Raw genomic sequence first — 12686 nt, 5'->3', positions numbered from 1 at the left:
CGGGGGGGTGCGGCGGGGAGTGGGGGGGAGAGGGAGAGAGAGAGGGCTCCCCCCTGTTCCCCGCTACTGCCGCCCGCGCCGTCGCGCATCTCCCCGCCCCCCGGCGGCACCCGGACACTTACGCGCGAACACTCCAGTGTTCGCTAAAGCCGGTGTCCGGGTGCGGATGTGTCCGTTACGGACACGTTCGCTCATCTCTAGTAAAGATTATCGCTCAAAATTTGTTCGAATGACCGAAAACGAACACTAATCATTACGTGTAAACGCAGGCATCGCGCACTTTTTGCTTAAACGATGATTTTAAAGTGAACTTAAAATCCATCCTTCAGACACTGAGAGATAAAGTGTCTCTCAATAGACCACATGCTGTTATCTCCACGGGAGCTGGGGGTGTGATAAATCACAAGCTTGGCTCTGCAAACAACTTCTTGGAGAGCCTTTTACATAGAAATGAGGTTGATAAAGTGTTAATGGCCATTAATGGCCATTAACACTTTATGCAAATAGATCACAAAATCTTTTAATCTTTCAATTGTTTGAAAGATTATCTTTGTCTTAAATGGACCTTAAATCCCTCAGGTCAGCTCGCCTGCTAGCTCTCTGCACAGATCTCGTGTGTGAGCGATCTCCAGCAATGAAAATAGAGAAAGTACAGATCCAGCACAAAGCAATAACGTTTAAAAGACCTTCAGTTTATTGGGAACCATGCAAGATGGCATGGTTCCCATGTCTTGCTCAGAGGAGTGCTATGAAGCCTGAAATAGCTGTAAATAAGTTGTAGTAAATACTTCTATACTGTAGCCTGTACTCTGTATAGCGCTATATTCCGCCTTCTCCTCTTTATTAGCCTCTTGTAATGCACAGTATTGCTAGTGGTCCTCATCTTGGGTCTTGTGTTTTCACGCAGAAAGTTGGATGCCTTCATCTACGATGCAGCAGTGCTGAATTATATGGCAGGCAAAGATGAAGGGTGCAAGCTGGTGACCATTGGAAGTGGGAAAGTCTTTGCTACAACAGGGTATGGTATAGCTTTACAGAAGAACTCCCGGTGGAAGCGACCCATTGACCTGGGACTACTACAGTTTCTAGGAGATGGTATGTGTCGTTTGATGATGCCACTTTGAGGTGTTTCTTGCATAATATGGCATAAAAAGTTAAATGATGAACAAATTTAGTAGAAATTAAAAGGTTTCACAGAACATTGAAGAAAAAACGTCCATTACAATGTAAATGTACTAGATTTAGGCAAATGCAGGTTTTTGCCTTTCTCTGGATCAACACTGTAGGACATTCGGTTGAATTGGATACATTTATGTCTTTATCCAACTTACTATGTTACCGCGTTTCCCCGAAAATAAGACAGTGTCTTATATTAATTTTTCATGCTATGTCTTATTTTCAGGGAAACAGGGTATTTGTTGGGATTCTCCTAAGTCTTCTACAAATATGTAGTCCGAGTAAAGGGACTACATTACCATATTTTTATGAATTAAAACCAGATAGAGAAACATTTTCCATTTTTCCAATCTGTTTGAATTTTCTAATTGTAGAATTTTTTATTTTGTTGTTTATACATGATTATCGGGGCGGCCATCTTTCCTGAGCTACATTTAACAGCAATTAGAGCTATTAGAGATGCTTTACAACAACCTAATGGGCCATTCACACAATGGACAGGAGGAGACCCATTGACTTCTATAGGAGAATACTCTAGACATGCTCTGTGATGTGTGCAGATATCATTTTGCAGGGAGGGGGGTAGATAGCCAAAGCTTATACCTATTGTAAATGGCAGATCCTGTGTCATCTACATATAGGTATTACCTCTCTATGTAATGCTATCTGTGCTGTTAGTGAGAAGACTGCTGCAAAGCTTCCTCTACAGATCAAGAAGTATCAGCTCACCCCCGCCGCCCCCCCGAGCCTGCTCGGACCAGTAAGCAGTTACTCGAGAAGAGCGATGCTCGCTCGAGTAACTGCTTTTTCCGAGCGTGCTCGCTCATCTCTAATTGCAACCAAAAATGTAAAAAAGGTCCAAGCATTCTAAAAAAAATGTGTAACTCGAAAATTTGATTTATATTGTAGGTCATTTTGTGATGACACATTCCCTTTAAAGATTAAAGGGATTGTACCAAGCCTGCAAAGTATTCTCTATGATAACTTGCTCATCGGTAGGGGTCTCGCTGATGAGAACTAGACTCCCATGTCCCACTTTGCCTGTTACTGCGGTGGTCACTACCCCCACCCCCCACAGTGACGGCTCACTAGCCCCCCAAACATATTATTTAGGTATATTGCCTCAACAGTGTAAGCGCATCGCTAGATATATTGGCTGTATAGCGGCACGTGAAGTTATATTGGATACCTTATGGCAGCTGCATAAGATTTTATTGGTGTTGCTCATTTCACTGGCGCTGATGCATGGTATTGTTGTATTGTATTCTACATCATATTTTGCTTAAATACTTTACGGTGGTTGACTATAACGGGGTCCGTTGATTATAATGGCGTCCGTCCACTTTCTGCCCAACTGGACAGCTTTTGAATGGAAGGAAGCGCTGCATGCAGTGCTTTTTCTTCTGGTATTTTGAGCCAAATCTGCAACTGAAGCTCCAATTTCTAATGCAGATTTGTAACCGGACTTACCCACAGTTAGGGCTAATTCACATGACCGTGATAACGACATGTAGTACGGCTGCGATACACAGCCATGTGAGACACAGTGAGGCGCAGAGCGCTAAGGCAGCAGAATACAGCCCTAAGCTCTCGCTCATGACCTGAAGGTTGTGAGTTCAAGCCCCATAGTACTATGTAGCGTGAGCCCTATACTTTTCTATGGAAAGCGTATGCAAAATCGTCCATGCACAATACATTGCGTATGGGAAGTGATTCATCCGCAACCTCGCTACGAAACAGAGCGTGGAATTAAAAAACAAAGGCGCGCTGTGCGTGATCGTGTGCGTGAGATACGCAGTCATGCGCAGTGCGCTCGCTGCTATACGCTGTCTCTGACGACTCGCACAGATCGGTACAATCACGGTGGGGATGTGTCTCTGGCCCTGCGAGTGCATAAAGTGCAGGAATATGCACAAAAACACACGCAGAAGCACATTGCTCATGGTGCAGTTGCATTAGGCTCGCACGAGCGTTTTTACTCGTACGCTCATGTGAAGGGCCTTAGACTGAGATCTAGGTTTGACGCCACAATAAACTATATATGATGAAATGTGGGCAATTCACAAAAATTGTATATTGTTTTATCAACTTTTTGCTGCCTGATAAATCTAATAACCCCCCGCAGTCCTGATTACAGGTGCGGTGTACTGCAGCCATCTGTTAATAGGACACTCAGGCCGGTTGCTGAGATGTGCAGACAGGCTGCATCTTAATGTGAATGTCCTCCAGCCTGATAATCAGATTTGTTCCAGCGCTGTAGAAATGATTTATTAGGATATAATAGCACGTTATACCGTGTGACGCCTCATGTCCACGGGCGGGGCGGGTATATCCGCATGCAGGAACCCGCAGCGGAATCTGACCATGCCCACGGGCGGAGACAGTGCTGGCCTGTCTGGGTCTTTACTGTGGATGTGTGCGGAAGTGCTGGATGACGCACTTGCGCAGTAGAGATTTTTAAAAGAAAATCTCCTGCCTTCCCGCGGAAACCGCTGCCCTTCCGCAATTCCAGTGACTGCAATGGATGCCGTCCCACAGCAAAATGGAGCATGCTGCGATTTGTTTTCCGGACCAGAAGGTCTGCAAAACTAATCCGCATGCTTTAATTAAGCTGTGGACACCCATGTCTCCCTATGGGTGGCTTGAATTGCGGATCGTCCGCAATTCAAATTTGCCCGTTGACATTGGGCCTAAAAGTACTGTACATGTATATCCTTGTGCCACCATACAGGATGAGTATATCCCTGTGCCAACGTAAAGGATGACTATATTCCTGTGCCAACATACAAGATGAGTATATCCCTGTGCCACCATACAGGATGACTATATCCCTGTGCCAACATACAGGATGAGTATATCCCTGTGCCAACATATAGGATGAGTATATCCCTGTGCCAACGTAAAGGATGACTATATCCCTGTGCCAACATACAAGATGAGTATATCCCTGGGCCACCATACAGGATGACTATATCCCTGTGCCAACATACAGGATGAGTATATCCCTGTGCCAACATATAGGATGAGTATATCCCGGTGCCACCATAAATGATGAGTATATCCCTGTGCCAACATACAGGATGAGTATATCCCTGTGCCAAAGTACAGGATGACTATATCCCTGTGCCACCATAAAGGATGACTATATCCATGTGCCACCATACAGGATCAGTATATCCCTGTGCCAACATACAGGGTAAGTATATCCCTGTGCCACCATACTGGATGAGTATATCCCTGTGCCAACGTACAGGATGACGATATCCCTGTGCCAACGTACAGGATGAGTATATACCTGTGCCAACGTAAAGGATGAGTATATCCCTGTGCCAACATAAAGGATGAGTATATCCCTGTGCCAACGTAAAGGATAACTATATCCCTGTGCCAACATACAAGATGAGTATATCCCTGTGCCAACATACAGGATGAGTACATCCCTGTGCCAACATACAGGATGACTATATCTCTGTGCCACCATACAGGATAAGTATATCCTTGTGCCACCATACAGGATGAGTATATCCCTGTGCCAACATACAGGATAAGTATATCCCTGTGCCACCATACGTAATGAGTATATCCCTGTGCCAACGTACAGGATGAGTATATCCCTGTGCCAACGTACAGGATGAGTATATCCCTGTGCCAACGTACAGGATGAGTATATCCCTGTGCCAATGTAAAGGATGACTATATCCCTGTGCCAACATACAAGATGAGAATATCCCTGTGCCAACATACAGGATGAGTATATCCCTGTGCCAACATACAGGATGAATATATCCCTGTGCCAACGTACAGGATAAGTATATCCCTGTGCCACCATACAGGATAAGTATATGCCACTTTAGGGGACCTAAATTTGATGTTTTTTCACCTACTTTATCGGCAGGCTTTAAGGCAGTGAACAAAGTACTGTCCTGTAATCTCCATTTCCATGCATATGAAGTATCCAGGATCCCATTTAGTAAAAACAGCACAACAAAAAGAGCTACATTATTTTTGCTGTACAATTTGAATTCCCTTGACATCATGTATATAGATCTTGAAGCTCGGACAATCGATCACAGGTCCACACTAGAGTTCATTTATATAGTAGACGGCATATGGAACTTTTAGTAGAGCAATTTTTAAGAGGTTTTTGACAAACTGCACAAAATCAATCTAGTATGGATAAGGCAATTCTTCAAAATTGCAAAATGAAACCGCTTGCATTCAGCCTCATTTTAAAAACAAATAAGATCCATTTCTCACTTTTTATAGGCACTTTCTTTCTGTTCAGATGTAATTCCATTGCTATATTGTTTTATAGTCCATTAGTTTGTACAGTAGCCCTCCATGATCCATCTGTGGTGGCCAGTGTTGCATTTTATATTGGCATTGTATGGTGATCAGTACACACTTACTGCTTTGTGCCAGTGTTGCCTTAATGCATTGCCCACCACAGAGTCCTGTGCAGTCCTGTATGGTGGTCCGCAGAGTGCCCTGTCCTGTCAGGAAGCAGGAGACAATCACTCTTATTTATTTTTGGGATTTATATAGTTTGGTGTAGTTTCTATAATTTATATATGGCCAAGTCTCTCAGATCTTGTGAGGGTAGGCATATGTACTCCAGGCGGAGGCTCTACTTGATGAACTATCCAGCCCTTCGGATAGCTCCCCTGTATGACCTTGTCCTTGGTTTTTGCTCGTGATCAAGTTTCCTATTTGGCTTCACCCTGTTCTCCCAAATTGAATGTCCTACAAAAGCCTGGCCTGCCACTTCCTTCTTGCGTGATTATTGTGCTCCAGACCTATAGCGAAGCTCCACCACCTGCCTGCTCCTTTGCACTACAACCGATACTACCCATGAACCGATCTCTGTCTTTCCCCGACTACACTACCTGCCTGTTCCTTTGTACCACAACCGATACTACCCGTGCACCGACCCCTGGTTTCCCCTGACCACGCTCTGCCTGCGTTGGTTACAATACTAAGGCTTCGAACCCGAATGGGAGTGTTACACTTGGAGAACACAATGGCATGGTACTAGTAAGGCTGTCTTCACACACAGTGGAAATGCTGCAGAATTTCTGCTGCTGGGATTGCATTGGAAATTCCGTGCCATTTACTGTACAAGGCATGCGAAGGAGCGACATTTCAAAAATGTTGTGGATTCTAAATCCATAACATGTCTATTTATGCTGTGAAATGCTTGCTTGTTCTCTGCATCCAGCTGTTCCCCGCTCTGGGTGCCCGGCTGTTAAACAGCCGAGTGCTGGGAGCGGAGGAAGCAAAAGACAAGCAGGGTGGCCCCGCTTGTCTTCTGCATCCAGATGTTTTCTGCACGGAGCGCCCGGCTGTTATACAGCCGAGCGCTCTGAGCAGGGTATGGAGAACACAGGTGAACAGCTGCGTTCTTCATACCCAGCCTGTCATCAGGGAGCGGGATAGAGCTGAAACAATAGTATCAGCTGTATCCTGCTGTAAATCCCTGATAACTGATTGCTAATCTTTCAGCACGCTGAAAGAGAACGATCAGCGACGGCATAACGAAAACTGCACAATGTCAGTGCAGTTAGACACAATAATTATTGCTCAAAAGATGGCTTTGAGCGATTTTTGAGCAATAATCGTTGTGTCTAAATGGACCTTTAGCCAGAAAAATCTCAGTAATTTTAAATACTCTTGTATGAAAAAAAAACCCAAAAGATAGAGGTCCATCATCTATGGTCAAGTTCTGCGGTAAATCCAGATCTGCTCAGACAGAAAACAACAACTGTCATCTCTGAGGAACACTTTCCTACAACAGGGATACCAACCACTGATGGCCACATCCACTGAGCCACAAGGATTCCACAGAGCAGCCTCAATATGAACAGAAAGGAGAGAACAGCAGGGCGCCCCTAGTGGTCACATACAACCCCCAGGTGAACATCCAGTGAAAAATCACTGCTGATCTCCAACCCATACTCGTCAAAAACAATAGACTTCAGGAAATATTCACAGATTTACCTCTTCACTTGTACAAACAGTCACCAAACTTAAAGGGGTTGTCCCGAGGCAGCAAGTGGGTCTATACACTTCTGTATGGCCATAATAATGCACTTTGTAATGTACATTGTGCATTAATTATGAGCCATACAGAAGTTATAAAAAGTTTTTTACTTACCTGCTCCGTTGCTGGCGTCCTCGTTCCCATGGAGCCGACTAATTTTTGGCCTCCGATGGCCAAATTAGCCGCGCTTGCGCAGTCCGGGTCTTCAGCAGTCTTCTATGGAGCCGCTCGTGCCAGAGAGCGGCTCCGTGTAGCTCCGCCCCGTCATGTGCCGATTCCAGCCAATCAGGAGGCTGGAATCGGCAGTGGACCGCACAGAAGAGCTGCGGTCCACGAAGGTAGAAGATCCCGGCGGCCATCTTCAGCGGTAAGTATTGAAGTCACCGGACCGCCGGGATTCAGGTAAGCGCTGTGCGGGTGGTTTTTTTAACCCCTGCATCGGGGTTGTCTCGCGCCGAACGGGGGGGGGGGTTTAAAAAAAAAAAAACCCCGTTTCGGCGCGGGACATCTCCTTTAAGAAATCTCCTCATCAGAATTTTGCTCTCATCACCATCAGACGGGCACGTTCCCTTGTAACAACAGAAAATGCAAAACCTGTACCCAGCAATACAGCGCAGTGCTTCCGCTCTTGTTCTCCCATCGTGCACTGCTCACAGGAAGTTGGCGGCTATTGACAGGGAAGGAAGTAGCAAATGCAGGCAAGATGTCAGAGGAAGTGGAGATATTTTTCAGGCGGAAGGTCACGTGACATAGAAAATGCAGAAAGTAGCTAGACCTGGTACAATGAGCCTGTTACAAAATGACTTATTATAATGATGTTCATTAGATGTTAGTCTATACTCAGACTACCCATTTAACCCTTTCCAATCCACTGTCTGACGTCATTATGATTTAAGGCTGTACAGCTCCGATGTTGGAAGACATCCATCGGGGTTCTCTTACTGTATATTACCAATCTCTCTGCTGTTGGAGCCTATCCAACGTGTCACCTCATGCAGTACTGGCTTTAGCAAGCAGATAGCGCCGTTATATAATGACAAAAAAAGAGTAAGCCCCCTAGGAAAACCAGGATACAAATTGGATTGGAAAGGGTTAAACTAATGAGGACTTTCCAGATATTACCACGTGGGTTTAATTGGTCCTCGGGGTATATTTCATGCTACCTGGACATTTTACACCCATAAACTTTTTCTGTGATTTTCCAATTATCACCTCTCCCCTTTCATCTTATACACAATCCATAGTCCTATAACTTTAGCTTGTCGTAATGTAAATGCTGTGCTCTTCCTCCCATTTGTTATCCTGCCTGTAAATAACCCAATTGTCTCTGTTCTGTATAAATGTTTCCTCTGTTATAAGCTGACTATTGCTTGATGAAGGGGCATTAAATAGCCCTGAAAACCTTAAAGGGGTTGTCCCGCGCCGAAACGGGTTTTTTTTTTCTCAACCCCCCCCCCCCCCCCCCCCCCCCCGTTCGGCGCGAGACAACCCCGATGCAGGGACGTACAGAAAGCTTACCGGAGCGCTTACCTTAATCCCCGCGCTCCGGTGACTTCTATACTTACCTGTGAAGATGGCCGCCGGAATCCTCTTCCTCCGTGGACCGCAGCTCTTCTGTGCGGTCCATTGCCGATTCCAGCCTCCTGATTGGCTGGAATCGGCACGTGACGGGGCGGAGCTACACGGAGCCTGCATTCTGCACGAGCGGCTCCATTGAAGAGAGCAGAAGACCAGGACTGCGCAAGCGCGGCTAATTTGGCCATCGGAGGGCGAAAATTAGTCGGCACCATGGAGACGAGGACGCCAGCAACGGAGCAGGTAAGTAAAAAACTTTTTATAACTTCTGTATGGCTCATAATTAATGCACAATGTATATTACAAAGTGCATTAATATGGCCATACAGAAGTGTATAGACCCACTTGCTGCCGCGGGACAACCCCTTTAACATTACTTTTATTAATCAGGAAAGTCTTGAAATCCAGATTAAGCAGCTTCATCAATCAGGAAAGCAATTCTGAATTTCCCCAACTACTGGAGCCTTCTTATTCTTTATGACCATGTGTAGATTGTAACATTACTCAACAGGTCTTAGCCAGTTGATAGGAGTCCCAAATGAGATAGTCGGTGGGCGCTCAATCATTTTTTTTATCCATAGGACTTCAGTAATTGTCTAATTTTCTTCAAGGTGACACTCAGAGGCTGGAGACAGTGTGGTTATCAGGCATTTGTCAAAATGAGAAGAATGAGGCGGTGAGCAGTAAACTGGACATTGACAACATGGCTGGAGTCTTCTATATGCTGCTGGTGGCTATGGGGTTGAGTCTTCTAGTCTTCTCTTGGGAACATCTTGTGTACTGGAGGATGAGACACTGTGTACCCAGCTCTTGTGTGGAACAGAGTCTACTGGGGATCAGTCGGGTAAGATGGATGTGGAATTAGGATACAAATCAGGGTAGCTATATGAAAGTGCTAATCGTCGCTTCTGGTGATGCTCAAATGGAAGAGCAACATATCTCATGGTGTCCCAAATCTTTTTGAGGATATATTTATCTTCAAGTACACATGACAACGTGTGTCACGGTAACAACAAAAGAGCAGGTTCTGCTCCAAAAAACGTTTTCAAAAAGATCTGACACTTATCAGATGTTCTCCTCCAGCATCAAAAGTGAAAGTCCTTCCATTGGACAGCAGCTTCATACATATATTTATGTTCTTATACTAAAGGATATAAATTACACAAAACAGAACATGTGGTTGCGATAGGACCCTTAGAGAGAGGATCCCAGCCTTGATTAGTCCCAACTTCTTTGTCGTTGGGATTGGGTGGCAAGAACTTGTAAATTACTCTATTTTCTTGTTGGTGGGGAATTATTTCAAATTCTTGTGAAGAGGGTGCAAGAAGAAAAGAAACACTAGGTTCTTCTGTCCAGCATGGCAAAATCTTGTAGTGTAATGGGGGAAAGGGCATAATTTGATTTCAGCAATAGAACACTGGCGTAACTATAGGAGATGCAGGGGATGCGGTTGCAACTCAGCCCAGGAGCCTTAGGGGCCCATAAGGTCTCTCTTCTCTCTTCTCCATATATGGAGCCCAGTACTATGAACAAAGCATATAACTAATCTCTTTCTGCCTGTGCGTAGTTGAGATGGACATTTAACTGCCATAGATTCAGAAAGAGACTCCTAACTACTCCGCAGGACTTTCTGTGCAGATATGGATATTTTTAGTTTAAGCTACTTACAAAATGTATTTACCAATGTAACAGAAACAAAATTATTATTTACCAAATCAACTTTCTCACTTCTGTTCTTAAATCTATAGGGGATATATAGTTGTTTTCGTGGTGTCCAGAGTCCATCCCGTGGTCCTGCATGCCCTGACCCAGACGTAACAGGGACTCCAGTACCAGCCAATGTTTTGAGGGTACTCCAAACAGCAAGGGATTTGGTTTCTTCTTCCGGCGTTGGGGGTTCCCTGGAGACTGCATCTCACGCTCTACGCACATGGAGACAGCGAAGCGCAAGTCTTCAAGCTGCTTTCTCGGTGCAAGGATCACAGCCGCCAACTCAAAGCATTTCTTCTCCTCAGTGTGGCGTCATCACCAAACCGGTGGCAACTGTAAACCATGCTGCAAGTGGACCGGTTCTATCTCCTGTACTTAGATCTTCTCATGGAGCTTGCTTTCCACCAGAGGAGATCGATCCCTCCTCAGCAACAACACATACGTTCCTGTGTCAGGAGAATGTCCCACAGGTGTCCCTCATTTCCCAAAACGGAAACCTACAGGAGTCCAAACTAGGCGTTGGCAGTGTTCCTTGTGATATTTCTCATCTGGCAATAAGCAAAAGACTGGAGCCAAAGCACAGACCACCCACCACTTCCATATTAGCCTCTCCACAATGCAGAGCTTGGTGCCCATCTCCTATTCCAAGGCGAGTATCAAGAAGGCCTTACCTATTGTGTGATTCCCTCCAAAGGGAAGACTGGAGGCTACACCAAAGATGTGGTGGGCCTTTTTACTGTTCTCTTCCTCATACCTCCCAAGTGTGTCCTTTCTGCAGCAACAGCAATAGCTATCCTATGAGGCACAGAGGTGGTAAATGGTGTAACCCCGCTTCCTATAAGTCTTCCCAACATGAGGCATGTTTGCAGGAGACAATCTCCACACACGCCATACCACCCACCTTAACCGACAGAGACACACATACTGTTTTTAGCATGGCTACTCTAGGAAGGACTGTGTGTTACACCCACATGGGAAATAATAGGAATCCTTCCTCTTCATCTTTAGGGACATTTCCAGGTGGCAGAGCAAGAACCCACCATCCTACTGAAGCTTGGAGGAGAATTAGCTGGGAATCAGAAGTGTGACATTTATGGAATACCTGTGTGTATTAAGACAATAAGAACTGTGCCAGATTTAAAGGATCACATTTGACTGCTGACGCTCAGGTGCAGGACATATATATGGAGGTCTGTGAAATTCTTTATACCTATACGCCATAAAAAAGACTTTTGTGGTGGTATCAATGGAATGGATTAGGTATGAATTCGAACTATCATCTTGTCACTTTACATTAAAGGGTATGTCCACATTTGAACACCATTTTACAGCTCATATATAGGGATACTCTGTTTTAATAGTCACCTTTACTTATTTTGTACTGATCCTGAAGTGCAACCTTTATTCATGTTCTTAGTTATGCTACCCTGTTTCCCCGAAAATAAGACAGTGTCTTATATTAATTTTTGCTCCAAAAGATTTCACTTTTTTACATGTATAGCTGCCTGGACACTATTTAAATTTCCTTTTTTTATTAACTGTAACTAGGGCTTAGTTTTGGAGCAGGGCTTATATTTCAAGCATACTCAAAAAGCCCAAAAAATGCAATCGTTATTTTTTGTTCAATTTTTATTCTGCGGTCTCATGGTGTAAAAACTGAATTTCCCAAAATGCAAATCATCGGGGTAAACTTTTACTGACAATAATGGGATTCTGACATCAGATATTTTTATCTTAAGCCGCCACCATAGAGGTTTGAGGGATATTTAATACACTCTGGACATATGTGTGTAAAAACCAGTAGAAAGTGAGTTAAAGCAAAAACTTACTTTTATTTCATGGTGCCCTATATGCAAATTGACCCTTCTGGAGTCATAGAGGTGATGGAGCCCCAAGCATGCTGTCTTCCACTGCTTAACCACCTTCCAGTGTTGCAGATGTCAGCGCAAGCCGCTGACATTTCACCGCAGCTTGCGCTTGCGTCCTCGGTACACTGTCCCTTCCCACTGGGACAGAGAGCCGCACAGCACAAGCGTAGGATTTCACTGCAGCTTGCGTTGACGTCGGCATCAGTGGAAGGTAGCCGAACAGTGGAGTCAGGGTGCATAATGAGTGGACAGCGTGACTCGGGGCTTCAGGGGCCCACCTCCATGGCTTGAGTCAAGTCAACTTCCATGCAGAACGC

The 12686-nt window shown here is 44.9% G+C and overlaps 1 protein-coding gene across 1 annotated transcript in view; it reads left to right on the top strand.

Moving 5' to 3' along the window:
* GRIN2C (glutamate ionotropic receptor NMDA type subunit 2C) overlaps positions 1–11656 on the top strand; it is a 37123-nt gene extending 25467 nt beyond the window's left edge. The window contains exons 11-14 of the mRNA XM_066585970.1: positions 908–1095; positions 9403–9635; positions 10540–11052; positions 11510–11656. Of these exons, the coding sequence (XP_066442067.1) occupies positions 908–1095; positions 9403–9635; positions 10540–11052; positions 11510–11656 (1081 nt within the window). The remainder of the gene's footprint in view (positions 1–907; positions 1096–9402; positions 9636–10539; positions 11053–11509) is intronic.
* The last annotated feature ends 1030 nt before the right edge of the window (positions 11657–12686 follow it).

The sequence above is a fragment of the Eleutherodactylus coqui genome, chromosome 13, assembly GCF_035609145.1.
Source record: "Eleutherodactylus coqui strain aEleCoq1 chromosome 13, aEleCoq1.hap1, whole genome shotgun sequence".
Taxonomy (NCBI): domain Eukaryota; kingdom Metazoa; phylum Chordata; class Amphibia; order Anura; family Eleutherodactylidae; genus Eleutherodactylus; species Eleutherodactylus coqui.
Note: the sequence above shows the minus strand (reverse complement) of the source record. Positions and strands in the feature narration are given on the sequence as shown.